We start from the raw sequence: 13,427 nt of genomic DNA, 5'->3' as shown, positions 1-13,427 counted from the left end.
ATCTGCTTTTCTTTCAATGTTGCTGCTTCTGTCCAATGTCCGTGTTCTGCTACTCCTGATCTAAAAAGATCTTTTGTTTTGGATCTATTTGTAATGTTATTTTATGGTAGCTTCCAATAAACGCTATGATGGACGCTATGTAAGGAGAGTCTTAGATTACTTACATTCACAGAGGATTTGGTATACGCAGTTTTTGGTGTCCAGCAGGCATTCTGATTTGGTCTTCGATACTTAATCTTATATGGTTGTTTTCGAAGTGAAGGCAATCTTGATGTTGAATTTTCTAGCAATTCTTCTGATTTTCTTCAAATTTTCCGTTGATCCTCCAGTTGATGTAGCTCTTTCCTTATTATTTCTGCTACTTTCCTAATAATTGCCTTTATTAGTTTACTTGGATTCCGTTCTGCTGTAAGCCTTTGGTGTTGTTCTCTGTGTCCCTGTTAAGGTCGACATTGTTGTTGCATATTGTGGCTGCTCCCCCATACAGGGTTTTAATGATTTCCATCTTTCTTGAATCAGGATGATTGGAGTTGTAGTGCAAATATTGGCCTGTCTGCTCTTTACAAGCACATCTAAGAATGGCAGTGCTGACTTAGTTTCTAACAGCAGCGTAAAGTTGATGCTTGCCTTAACCCTTTCAGTCACAATTATTTGTAAGGACTTTAAAAATTCTGATATTTTAAAAATGATGTTATTATGCTAAGCAGAAAGGCATTTTATCTTAAAAAATTGTTTTTTTTTGTTTTTGGTATAATTTTTGAATGTTGTCATTTGACAACATTGTGACCAAAGGGTTGCTTCACGATGAAATAAAAGTATGTATAAAACTACATATAAAATCAAACTTTATTTTATTATTGCTTATGAAAAGCTACAAAACAGTTTTTATTTTTTGTCAAGCATAAATGCACTTTACATTTTTCACAAAAAATCCGAGAAGTACCTTTACAGCCCGGAAGTTTGCATCTTGAAGCTGATTGTTTATCCTCGTGAAGAGGAAAATGTCCTGTATTGCCAAACCGCACATCATCTATGGGTCTAGTTTTTTGGTACTTTCTCTTTTTTGGAAGTGGACTTAAAAGTAATTCATTTAAAGGTCTTCCTCTTTTTCTTGATACAGCATTACACGCGATCAAAGCTTCTGCGACGTGGCTCCTGAAATGTATCAAATCCAAGATTTCTTTCGATGGAATGCCCATTTCTTGTGCTTTTCGTCTATACTCAAACCATGCGTTAGTACAAGCCATGTCGATGGCATGTGTAAACATTCGCAAAGTCCACTTCCGTGATCTAATGAATGTTCTGTAAATCGAAATCATGCAATCTAACTTATCAACGCCGCCCATGTAACGGTTATAAGTTTTTACTACTTCTGGTCTCGGCACCATGACGTACTCTTTACTGACTTTATTCCAGCGACGGCAGTTACCTATTTTGCCAGAACCCATAAAATTTGAAGCCATAAACAGAGGCTTGTTGTCATACCATTTGGTCATAATAACCTCACCATCTTCACTAATAATTTCTTCCATAGATCCGCGTTGCATTTCCTTGTCTGAGGTGAATGGTGGCTTATTGAATCTTTTCTAGCTGTGCATGTGGCATATATATTTTTATGCCTAAGAAATTGCAATAAAGTATAATTAGAGAAATAATTGTCAAAATACAACTGAATATTTTGTACGTCTATTCTTGTCGATAATTTTGCTACAATAGCACCTGCAAGGCCGAAAACTTTTTTTTATATGTCTTATAATTTGGTTGTTGATCCTTCATACATAATAAAATCGTAGTGTCCCACTTTTTCCACACAGAGCGAAAATTTGTATACCACATGGTGAAGGTTTATTTTTCACATACTGCTTTACGTTCAAGGAGCCCTTGAAATGGACCATTTGTTCATCAATGCATAGCTCACTTTCTAAAGGCAGAGATAAACATCTTTGTCTTATTGCATCGAAAAGAGGCCCTACTTTCCAGAAACGATCATTGTTTTGTGGATCCTTTTCCTCGACATTCACAAAATGAACATCCATTCGAATTTTAAAAAATCTGTTGAGAGCCATACAATCTGCTATACGAGGTATTCTTAAGTTTGAGTCCCAATAGAAACGAACCCGGGGATAGTGCAAATTTCCCATAATTATGTGAGTTCCCACAAAATTTGTAAGCTCTTCTTGTGTGGTATTTTTAAATTTGCTACGTTGTTGAATAGCATAAAGATTGGTGTATTTAGTCATGTCCTCAAATAATTCATCAGTGAAATATTTTTTAATAAAATATAAAGGACTTTCCAAGGTAACATGTTGTTCAACATTTTTTTATACCACGGTGTTGGGGGAGTAAGGTAGGTGACATTTTTTCTCCAACGTATGTTTTTTTTCATCGTAAGATCATTTTTCGAGAAAAAACTCTGTCACACTAGTAGTAGATTCCTTGTTCTGGACATTTATTACGTCACGTACAGAAGATTCGCCGACTATTACCTGCTCACTTACGTCCTCTGTATTTTCTTGATGCTCTTCCAAACTATCAACAATTTCATCTTCTTGTCTATCAAGCAGCTCGTTCATATCATTATTGTGCAGAATTTCTAGAAAAACATTTATTTTATAACAAATAAATCATTACTAGTTTACAAATTTTACCATTTATCTCTTCATTCTCATCTTGCCCGTTGTCATCGCTTAGATATTCTATGTCTGACATCTCCTCTGCTAGAGCGACCAATTCCTCATAAGATAACGGTTTATTTTTGCTCATTATGACTGATTTCTTACAACCTTTTTTTTTCCAAATTCTGAAAAATTTTAGTCACACTGTCGCCAAATGACGACGCATAATTTTAAAAAAATACCCTCACTCCATTACAAACATTTACTTACTAATACTTACCGCTAAGCAAATAAACAACCCTTGAAAACAAAAACGTATGTAAATCATACTTCAACTCGATTTGGTGTTTGAATAATCGTCAATGTTATGACGGCCCGGCGTGCCCACGTGCAAACATTCAAAACAACTAATAAGCCAAGCGCGATCAAAATTCGGATGAAATAACACCGATGGCATTGAGTGATTAAATGCCTTAAATACCTTGTCGCCAATTGCTTACATGGTGACTAAACGGCAAAAATCGCATACTTTCTGAATAAACGTAATTAGATTTGTATGTCTTCAAATGACGACGCAGTGACTGAAAGGGCTAATGTTATTAATGTACTTAAGTTTGCTAGATCTGTATAGCGTTTGTCCCAAATATTAAATGTGTAATTAATATATCGAAGTATACACTCCATGTTGGAAATATAAGTTGGCCACCACTGGATATAACAACAAGCCAATGTGGCTATACCTTAACATCATCAGGAAAATACTTAAACAGGACGCAACACTTGCAGAACGCATTGGACTTCCACGGCGAAAATTAGGCTTTACTACTTTACCAATGTCTACCACTTTCAAAAACAACCCTATTGCTTAAGACTTTTCAACACATTTTTTTTTAATCATTAAAAAACCTTTACGTATCATCGTTATTTGTGTGTTAAGGATGGCAATGTAATAACAAAATTTAGCGACGATATTGCGTGCCAACGCCGAGCGAGTCAAGATGCTTAATAGCGTCTATAACAAAATTATTTTAATATAAGTGATTTATGGGTAAATAAATTCCAAACTTGTAATAACTTATATTATTAGATATTCTAAGAACGTTCACTAAAAAATTTTACAAAAATTAAATATACTTGGATCGTAAATGGGACATTATATCTAGATTAACTACTGAGTCCTACCTTCACTCTTTAAAACAGTCGAAAGCCCTTTTTAAAAAAAATCTAAAACGTAACCTTTGAAGACTAGATGCTAACCTTTAATTTCCTCAAAAGAGAGCAAATTTCTGGCCTCCTCCGTTGAAATAATCACCGTTTCCTGTTTCACCGACACCATTTCAACATTCGAATGGTTCTGATTGTTTTCTTGCAAATTTTCTATGTAACTATCTGCAACAAATAAAATATAATAAAATATGCATTTTTGCAAAAAAAAAAACAGGAATACTTCGAGAAAGAAAAACCCAAATCTCGTAAGAGGTAGATTATTTTATTAATAAAGAAGAAAAATATTACAAATAAAAATTAAACAATCAACTCTCATATTAAAAACCTAAAAATATAACTCTAAAAACCTTCAAAAAAACTACAAAATATAATATATGTATAATACAACTTTGCACCTAATAAGGACGTTCGAACCGGGTCCGAACACCCTTATATAACTAATATGTATATATCGCGTTATATTATATGTTAACAAATATTTAAAGCATTTAGTTTTACTTCTTTTAAGCCTAAATAATAATTAATGTGAAAAAAATGTGATCATCACGAGGTTTACCCCTTTAAAACATTAAATCGTCCCAAAAAAAAATCATATAAAATTCTAAAAAACCATTTTTTAGAGGGTACACTAACCCAAAAGTACTCTCTCAAAACAAAAATTAACAGTAATTATACGATTTTTAACCTCAAAACACCTAATAGTTAGTAAAATACAAAATTCTAGGTTAATTGCACTTAAGATACCACTTATACTTATTTGATTTAAGATTGAGACCCCGGCGACATATTCATGAAAATCCATTAAGAGGGTAAACCACACTTAAGGCTTCTGTCATCCGGCGCCCCCTAGTGGAAGAACTTTGATAAAAACTGGCCAACGTGGCTAACAGAAGAACAGAAACTTATCACAAGACTTATCTATTGCGTAGATATTAGATATCTTAAAAATATATTGTGTATAATATTTATATATTTCTTTGTACAAAATTTGCACAAATAATTAAAGATCACATTAGGGTTCGCTTTTAAGGCACGTCAAAATTTAAAAGTTTATTATCGTAGGCCACCAGGTTTAAGTTTTAAGAGGATAGTTTCAAAATCGAGTCAAAGAAATCACAATTGGCTCTCAAAATAATGTGATCCCTTTAAAAAGATTTTAATGTTTTTTATTTCCAAATAAGGCCTAATTTTGTGCGTCAAAAGTTAAAAAAATGCCTTTTCAAGAACAGAAAAACCCATAAAAAAAAGATTAGAAAAAAAACAAGAAGAAAAGTTTTCTTAAATTCTAAAAAAAAAAATAACAGAGAAAAACAAAGCTTAAAGCAAATTAATAAAAAATAAATAACATTATTATTACAATTATAATTATTAAATACAAAAAAAAGATAGGGAAGATATTTCCCGACACCCGAAAAAGTAGAAATTTAAAAACTTAATCGTATTTTATAATAATTACTTGTGTATCTGTTATCAGCGGCCCCATATATTTATTGTCAACTGTCACTCAGCATTTTATATAATATAAACAATATACTACAAAAAAAATATTAATAATAAACTATAATACAAAAAAAAATAATAAAAATTAAAAATATTTTTTTCTGCCTGGCAGAACTTTGTTTACCCCTAAACCTAGATTTTTAAAACCTTTTAAAGGTTTTTAAATTTGTGTGTTTTAGCACCAAATTTTTTATTTGATACGCCACTGGCGTAAGGGCTCTTTTTTAGAGCTACCCTAATTTGTACGCATAAATTATGTGATTCATGGAAGTGCTTTTTTGCTAAAAATTGCTGTTTTAGGAAAATATTTGTGTTGAAAAAGGGGTATGAGTCAGTAGTTTTTCGCTGGAATATAATAGTAAAATGAAGTTTATTTTCAGGTATTATCTAATATTATCAAGTGTAAAAATTTTGTACGCCACCGGTCTCTGTCTTTCAATTTTAAAATGAGCCCAGAATACCAGAATTACCCAATTAAATTTATGAACATTTTAGATACCATATAAATATGAAACAATAAATTTACATGTGTAATAAAAAAAAAATTATATCCAGGGTACAAAATGATCTCCCACATTTTGCATTGCCACTATGCCCGAATTACTGAGGATCACACCTTCGTTATCCAAACATTTATCAAAAGTAACAAATCTGTGATTACTACTCGAAGAACTTTTCGTACTCACTTCGCACTTGGTAGACATACTCCAGTTCTAGATCTTAATATAATACTGTTGTGGGTTTTAAATTTTAGAGCTACATGTTTAGACTTAAAAAGAAAATCAACTGGTAGACCCAGAAGTGTTCGGTTGAACGATTTCCGAGCCGTTCAGCTTTGAAACATGCCTCTGCTTTGCGTTCATCAGATCGTTCTGTGAGAAGAATTTTACACGTCGATCTAAATTTCCACCTATACAAAATGATGATCGTGCAAGAACTTAGTGAACGGGACTGAGAAAATAGCAGAGCATACTCCAACGATATTCTTCAAAGCGTTTTACAAAATGCTTTTTTAATAACGAGTAACTAAGCTCTTTTCTATTTGTCTGGCAGTGTGAACAAGCAGAATTTTCGCTATTGGAAAACAGAAAATCCGCGGCAAGTCCATGAAAGGCGATTTCACAGTCAACGTGTTACCTTTGATGTGCTGTTGGGTCTTTTAGCGATTACCGTAACTGCCGATTGTTATCTCGACATGATACGCAATTTTTTGAAACCAAAACTAAGACAACTTGAACATCCGGATTGCATACTTGATATGCGGTTCCAACAGGATGGAGCTACAGCTCATACGGTAAGAAGGACAATAGACGTTTTAAGGAAAATGTTTCCAGGACACGGAATCTCGTCACGTGGAGACGCTAGGTGGCCTGCGCGTTCACCCGATCTTGCCCAATGTGACTTTTTCCGTTGAGGATACCTGAATGCCAAGGTTTTTCAATTCACAAGTTGAAAGTAGCAATACATCAAGAAATTACAGGAATATCGTCTCAAATTACTGCTCGAGTGATGGAAATTTTCAAAAATCAGCTTCGAATATTTATCGAAAAAACTTGTCGCCACTTGGACTCTCATTTGAAATTTTCAAAACTTAATAAAAACAAATAGCATAGCATACGTTTTCAGTTAATAAAAATAAAAGATAAATTCAACACTTTTATTCAAGGTTAAAATGTGAGAGATCATTTTGCGCATTTTGGACCTTGTATTAAGACACAACTGTTTAGTTTTAATTCAAAATTGAACACTCATTAAAATATATTAATTAACGTTTATTTTTACACCCTAACATTTTATTTTAATTGTCCCCAATTGGATTTTATTTGAATGCCCTAATATATTAGATATTGGCGCAGTCGGTAGGATCGGATCATTACAATACCACATAGTGAATCAAGTAGATGTAATCGATATAAACGAATGGAAAAATATTTTTTAAAGTAACGAAATGGCACCCACATGCCTGTACGATGTCATTGATGGAAAATATAGTGGGCTGTTATCCATATGGGTGAACAACAATAATCGTTTAATAAAAATTAATTACAATGTTTTAAGGGATCAAAACTGGCATAAATTAATTATTGGCTAAACTTAATAATTTGATCAATAGCTTGGCTTTAAATTTTATTATAAAGATTGTTTTCAATTTTGTTGTGTTTATATTTTCCTTAGTCCTTTCAATTTATAAGAAATTAAATTTGCATTAGCTGCACAAATTGTGTGCGCCATTGATCAGCCTAGTTTATAATACAAATATAAACTATAAATACTGTAAATTGGAATTACTTTGGCACCCTAAAACTACTTTGACTAATTTTGTTGGGTTGGTATACATGTATCTGTACATGTATACTTTGGCACCCTAAAACTACTTTGACTTATTTTGTTGGGTTGGTATACCAACATCTGTACATGTATTTTAAAATCTCCTTACTTTTTAATTTCGTTTTTTTCTGACTCTGATTATTTTTGAAGTATAAATTAGATAACAATGCAGAGACATTATAAAAAAAAATAATTATTTAACAGACGGTTTCCAAAAGGCTCGTGCCCCCATTAGGGGAGGTATGTCGCAAGAAAAGGCAAGCAAAAAATTTAAAATAAATACATCATTTTTTTTTGCATAAATATTTAGAAAAAGAAGGACCTGTTGTGAAATATTTTAAGGGCAATGTTCCAGGTAGGGATTTTCTGGAACACTTCACCGGAAACAACCTTGGTATTCGTTTAGCCGCGAATATGAAACGAATATGAAACATGCAGCGAATATGAAACATGCAACGAAAAACACTTGCAGCGGTAGAGCCAAAAGCTATTATTGAGTTCTTTGAGAACATTAAAGAGGTTTTAATCGATGCAGATCCTAGGCTAGCCTTTAACTATAAAGAAACCAACGTTCAGGATGATCTTGGAGGTAAGAAGGTGGTGGTCCCCAGGTAAACAAAACTCTTCGAACAGATCCAGCAACATTCGAAAACATCGGTTAGCATCATGATATGCGGTATCGCCGCAGATGAACCTTTGCCGGAAATTTGTACACCAATTGAACTTAAGCAGGTCCACCCGGGACGGTAGTTTGCTGCGTAAAATTAAAGATGAACACTCCTGAGAAGAAAGTTGTAATCGCAGATAACTTAGCCTCTCATTTATCTCCTTTAGTAAATTAGGCATGCGAGCAGAACAACATTTACATGAACCTTTACCCCCAAATGCAAGTATAATGCAACCGCTAAATGTTGCATTAATCAAGCATACTTAAATCAGGTTTTAGAGCTACAGGGCTTTGTACTTATGACCCTTCAGAAGTTTTGAAAAGGATTCCAAGGTCTTTTCCAGAAAATCCCGAAAAACACCAAGAAACAATACGTCAAATGATAACCTTCGGGACTTACGCATTTCTAATAAAGAAAAACATTTTAGAAGACGTAGCAAGAAAGTAGAACCTGGAAAAGAACTTAGCAGAGCCAATGGCTGCTTCCTCAGGAATTGAAAAGATGATTATAAGTATCAGAGAAGAAGATAATGACGATCTTCTACTGATAACACTTAACAAAGCTTCTAGCAAAGCATTCGGGCAACAGACAAAAGGAAAAGAACTAGAACTAAAAACGATTATTGTGCAATTTGCTTTAAAAATGGTAAGATTCTCAAGAGCGTGGATTGGATTCGATGCTATATTTCTTTGTTTTCTTTTGTCTTTTCAATAATGTATGTTTGTTCACAAGTCTAGAGTCTTACAAACAGGTCCAAACCTGCCAAAGTAACTCCAATTTACAGTAATTAATTTTAATAAATAATGTTGAGATACCAGTGATTCATTCAAAATTTATTAAATTATATTCGTAATTTTAGTTATTCCTAATTGATAAAAAATATATTAACAAAAAATAAATTAAAAAATTTTAAAAAAATATGCAAAATTAAGTTATTTGGCTGCACTTGACAAAATTAGTTATAATCTTTTTAGTTAAAATTATTATTAGTTATAATAATTAAATTTTGTTTATAATTTCCTTAGCAATTTTCAGGAAATAAGGTTTGAAAATGTAATTGATTAGTTTGAAACTGTAACTTATATTATTAGAATTTCTGTGCTTTTTCTCAAATAATCAACAGCATAATCAACAAAAACTCAAAAAAGGTCACAAAGTAAAATTCCGAAAAAAAAATTAAAATGAATAATTTATAAAGACTGTTTTGCTGATCTTTTCCCAAAAATAATTTCAATAAGATTTTAAAAATAAATTTTGCTAAATTGTTCAAAAATTATGTTAATGACGATTTGTGCTTATTTCAAAATTTATTTCGTATACGTCATTCATTTGCATTTCTTCTTATCAAGATGAATATTTAACAAAAATAGATTGTTACAAAATAATAACGATTTTTTAAATAAAGAAATAAAAAAAAATACAATTTCCTTGTCTCGCCGACCAAATCTGAAAACATTGAATACACATCGCATTTAATGACCAAAGGCTTAAACTAAACCAAACCATAAATACTTAATTTTTCTTTTCCTTTTAAAGATTCTCCCAATTTTGTCGATACAAAACAGAATTAAGCTTCAAGCTGAAATTTTTGATGATTCTTAACCATTAATTTCCAATTTTATTAGTCCTCAAATTTACATTTGAATATCGGATTTTTGGCGCAGTCGGTAGGATGTGATCAACACAATATATAGAATTAAGTTTGTATAACCGATAAAAAGTTACAAAAATTTTAACTACAGTACGGTTTCTCTGAATATTCAAAAATTATTAGAAAAGATCTATAACTTTACCCAATTTATAAACTGTTTGAAATTTACGAAAAGCGCATTATTTGGCTAAAACAGCAACTTCTATGCAACCTATGACATTTTTAGTAAAAGGACATTCCATACACTTTCCATATTACAGAAAACCATAACAACTTAAAAAGTTACATTGTAGGGAAAAACCCCATGGGCGGACTCGGAAAAATAACATCGTTCACGACATCCTTGGGCATAAAACAATCATGGACCGTTTTCATGTGGTTCTTCATCTTGTCGGGGCGCGAGAACTCTTTGGCGCACACCGGACACGGAAACACCTTCCGTTGTTGCCCCTCGTGGTACAAGAACGCGTGCCGTTGAAAACTGTATTTATTCTTAAACGTTTTCGTGATGTCCATTTTGGCACACTCGGTACACTGGTAGATTCCCTCGTTTATCGACGCGTAACGAAACAAATTCAGCCCCCTCACGGACATTTCGGTCAGCTGCTCGGCCGGATCGTTGCCCATCGAGGAGACTCGCCTCCTCACTCGGCGTTGTTTCGAGTTTTTGGGGGCAGAGGGCGCGCCGAGCGCCTCTGATGACGTCGACGGTGTGGTGAGGGAGTTGTTGTTGTTATGTAGTACGGATTCGGGAGTACCGATCCGGCTAGATTCTGGAGTGGGGGTGGCGCTGGTGAGTTCGTCCTCGGTCACCTCCACTTTTGGGGTGAGGAGTTGTGAGTGCGTCATTGTTGAAATATCTACAAGACAAAATACATAATTGTAGCGAAACTTTGTAAATGTTCGTTCTTAAGTTGAATATTTTACAGTTCATGGCTATTTCGTAAAAAAGCCCAATAAGAAGTAACATGGTTTCACCATACAATTAACATAAACCAACCCTGCATGATATGCTTGTAATTTTAATTATTAAAATGATTTTATATCAAAAAACTGTTATGCCAAAAAAATTACATGTACATTGTTCTATAACAATTTTCAACTGTTTTAGAGATACTAATTGTTTTCCGATTTTTTGCAAATATTCATTACAACACATTCAATACCCACTTCCCAGTTTGGTTGTGATACACTGGGAAAGTAAACATAAACCATTTCAACATACTTTTTTACAAAACGAAATTTTTTAACAAAATTGTGTTCTTCGTTTTGGTAAAGATTTTGGCTAAGATGCTTCGCATTGGAAATTATTGTCTGTCAGCAATAGTAATCAATGTCATAGTCGTTTAAATTTTGTTAATTGCTTATCAGAAGTATGGGTCATTTAACAGAAACGCACAAAATAATAATTCTACAGATATTAGGTTATGGTGATAACACATGGACACAAATGCATGTTGCTCGCTTATTCTCTGAAAAATTGCTCAATTTGTCTCCTACATCCCAAGGGACGATTAGTAGCAGAATAGAGAAGCAGTTTCGCTAGTTTGGACATGTAAGGCATATTAAAAAAGCAGCTGCGAATGCAATAAGTGATACTACCAAATTCGATATTATGCCTGAGTTTGACGAAAATCCACATACTTCAGGACGAAAAGCAACGCCAACGTTCGATGTTAGCTATTCATCGAATATTCGAAGACTGCAAGAAAATCAAATGCATCCCTGTAAGCTGATGCAATTCAGGAACTTATCGAAGACTTTCTCGATCCACCAAATTGCCGCTATTGGTCTAAAAAAAATCCTTACTGGATGAAGAACAACATACCCAACGTCTTGAAAAGGTCAATGTTTGGGCAGAAATTATTGGAGATCATATCATAGGTCTCTTATTAATCGATAACAATTTCAATGGTAGTAATTCTTTAATACTTTTCCAAAATAATGTCGTACCTACTTTGCCAACTTATATCCTGATCGAGCCAACCCACAAGTTCCAGCTAATATCATATGGTTTCAGAAAAATAAAACACCATTCAATTATCAAATCAATGTACGGCAGTAAGTACCAAAACCGAATATTTTCAAATCGGTGGATAGGGGGGCGAGGACCGATGGAATGGCTGGCGCGATTCCCTGATCTGACATATACAAATAACGGTTGCGACGAGTTCGGTCACTCCTGAGAGGTTAAGTAACATTAGAAGAAATTTCTTTGACATTGAGATTGATGTTTTTTTTTTGTTGTTTCATTAAGAAATACAACAGTATTTATTATTACTTTTTAATCTAACAATCATAGAGTGTAGTTGGTTCGAGTTATCACGTGCGATTTTTCGAATTGCGTAAATTTTTGTGTTGTGGTATTTTCCAAAGGTATGTATTATAGTTTGGTGATTTATAGTATTGATTAATTGCTTTCAAATGATAAAAAATATGGAAACATGCTTAGTTGTAAAAATTTGAGTGCGTGGTTTTGCATATATATATATATATATATATATATATATATTTACGAATTATTTGACCGCGCCAGGTGCGTTGCTGGGCACCCAAAAACGGCGGGTGAATTTTCGACACCAGGTCAGGTGATATATTGAGCTAATAATAGTAATGTTAATAAAATATCCAATTCCCAATAAAATATTGTAACTATTTTAGAATTAATTTTTGACATACATGCTTGTGAATCATTTCATTCGGAGTTTAATTCTTCTTTTTATTCAACACATTCTGTAAACTTTAGTGGCCAATAGTGACAACCTGTGACAGAAAATTATGGTCTCCATTTTTATAAGAATACCCATTGAATAGGAGGGGCTACCTATTTGGTGTCGTTTCCTCCGCCCCCTACAAGCATATTACAATCAAAAATAATTATACTTTATTATTTTGTTACAGTTTGTCATGGAACCGAAGCCTGGAACATCAAAGGACAGTGATGATCCCCCAAAGAAAAAGTTGACATACGATCAGAAAAAACCATTGTCTGGCGACGAACTTCTTACGTTTCTTGAAGAATCAGATGAAGAAGACCGCTTTGTAAACGATAGTGACGATGATCCCTAATATAATCCTAGCTCCGACTCTGAAGAAGAGCAAGAACCACCCTTAATATCTCCTACACCAGTCGCTCCCAATTCACCATTGACGATGCCAGTAGCTACAACCTCGGAATGGTCATACGATGAAGTACAAAAGCCACATATTCCTTTTATTGGTGTTCCTGGTATTCAAGTCAATATGAATCGAAGACAGCTCATTGATTACTTTAACTTATTAGTAATCACATGGGCACAATTCGTTTGAATAGGATTAACGATTACTGGAAAAAACATTACTTATTTAGCATAAAAGTTTTTTCAACCTTTATGAGCTGAAATCGGTTTCTGCAAATATTACGGTCATTGCATTTTGAACATCTGGACAATCAAGCAG

General features: G+C 33.4%; 2 protein-coding genes across 5 annotated transcripts in view; both read right to left on the bottom strand.

The window, feature by feature from the left end:
* Positions 1-2,023: 2,023 nt before the first annotated feature.
* LOC126740814 (uncharacterized) lies at positions 2,024-3,183 on the bottom strand. The gene is made up of 2 exons (XM_050447002.1): positions 2,649-3,183; positions 2,024-2,593 (listed from the first exon to the last, which is right to left on the bottom strand). Exons 1-2 carry the CDS (start codon positions 2,761-2,763, stop codon positions 2,394-2,396), a joined length of 315 nt encoding a protein of 104 aa, XP_050302959.1. The 5' UTR covers positions 2,764-3,183; the 3' UTR covers positions 2,024-2,393.
* Positions 3,184-4,083: 900 nt separating this feature from the next.
* Positions 4,084-13,427, bottom strand: part of LOC126740811 (protein tramtrack, alpha isoform-like) — a 76,631-nt gene continuing 67,287 nt past the window's right edge. For all 4 annotated transcript variants that reach the window (XM_050446996.1, XM_050446995.1, XM_050446997.1 and 1 more), the window contains exon 5: positions 4,084-10,849. In XM_050446996.1, coding sequence (XP_050302953.1) covers positions 10,272-10,849 — 578 coding nt within the window. In that variant the 3' untranslated portion in view covers positions 4,084-10,271. The remainder of the gene's footprint in view (positions 10,850-13,427) is intronic.

The sequence above is a fragment of the Anthonomus grandis genome, chromosome 9, assembly GCF_022605725.1.
Source record: "Anthonomus grandis grandis chromosome 9, icAntGran1.3, whole genome shotgun sequence".
NCBI classification, from domain to species: domain Eukaryota; kingdom Metazoa; phylum Arthropoda; class Insecta; order Coleoptera; family Curculionidae; genus Anthonomus; species Anthonomus grandis.
This window is presented reverse-complemented; position numbering and strand designations above follow the sequence as displayed.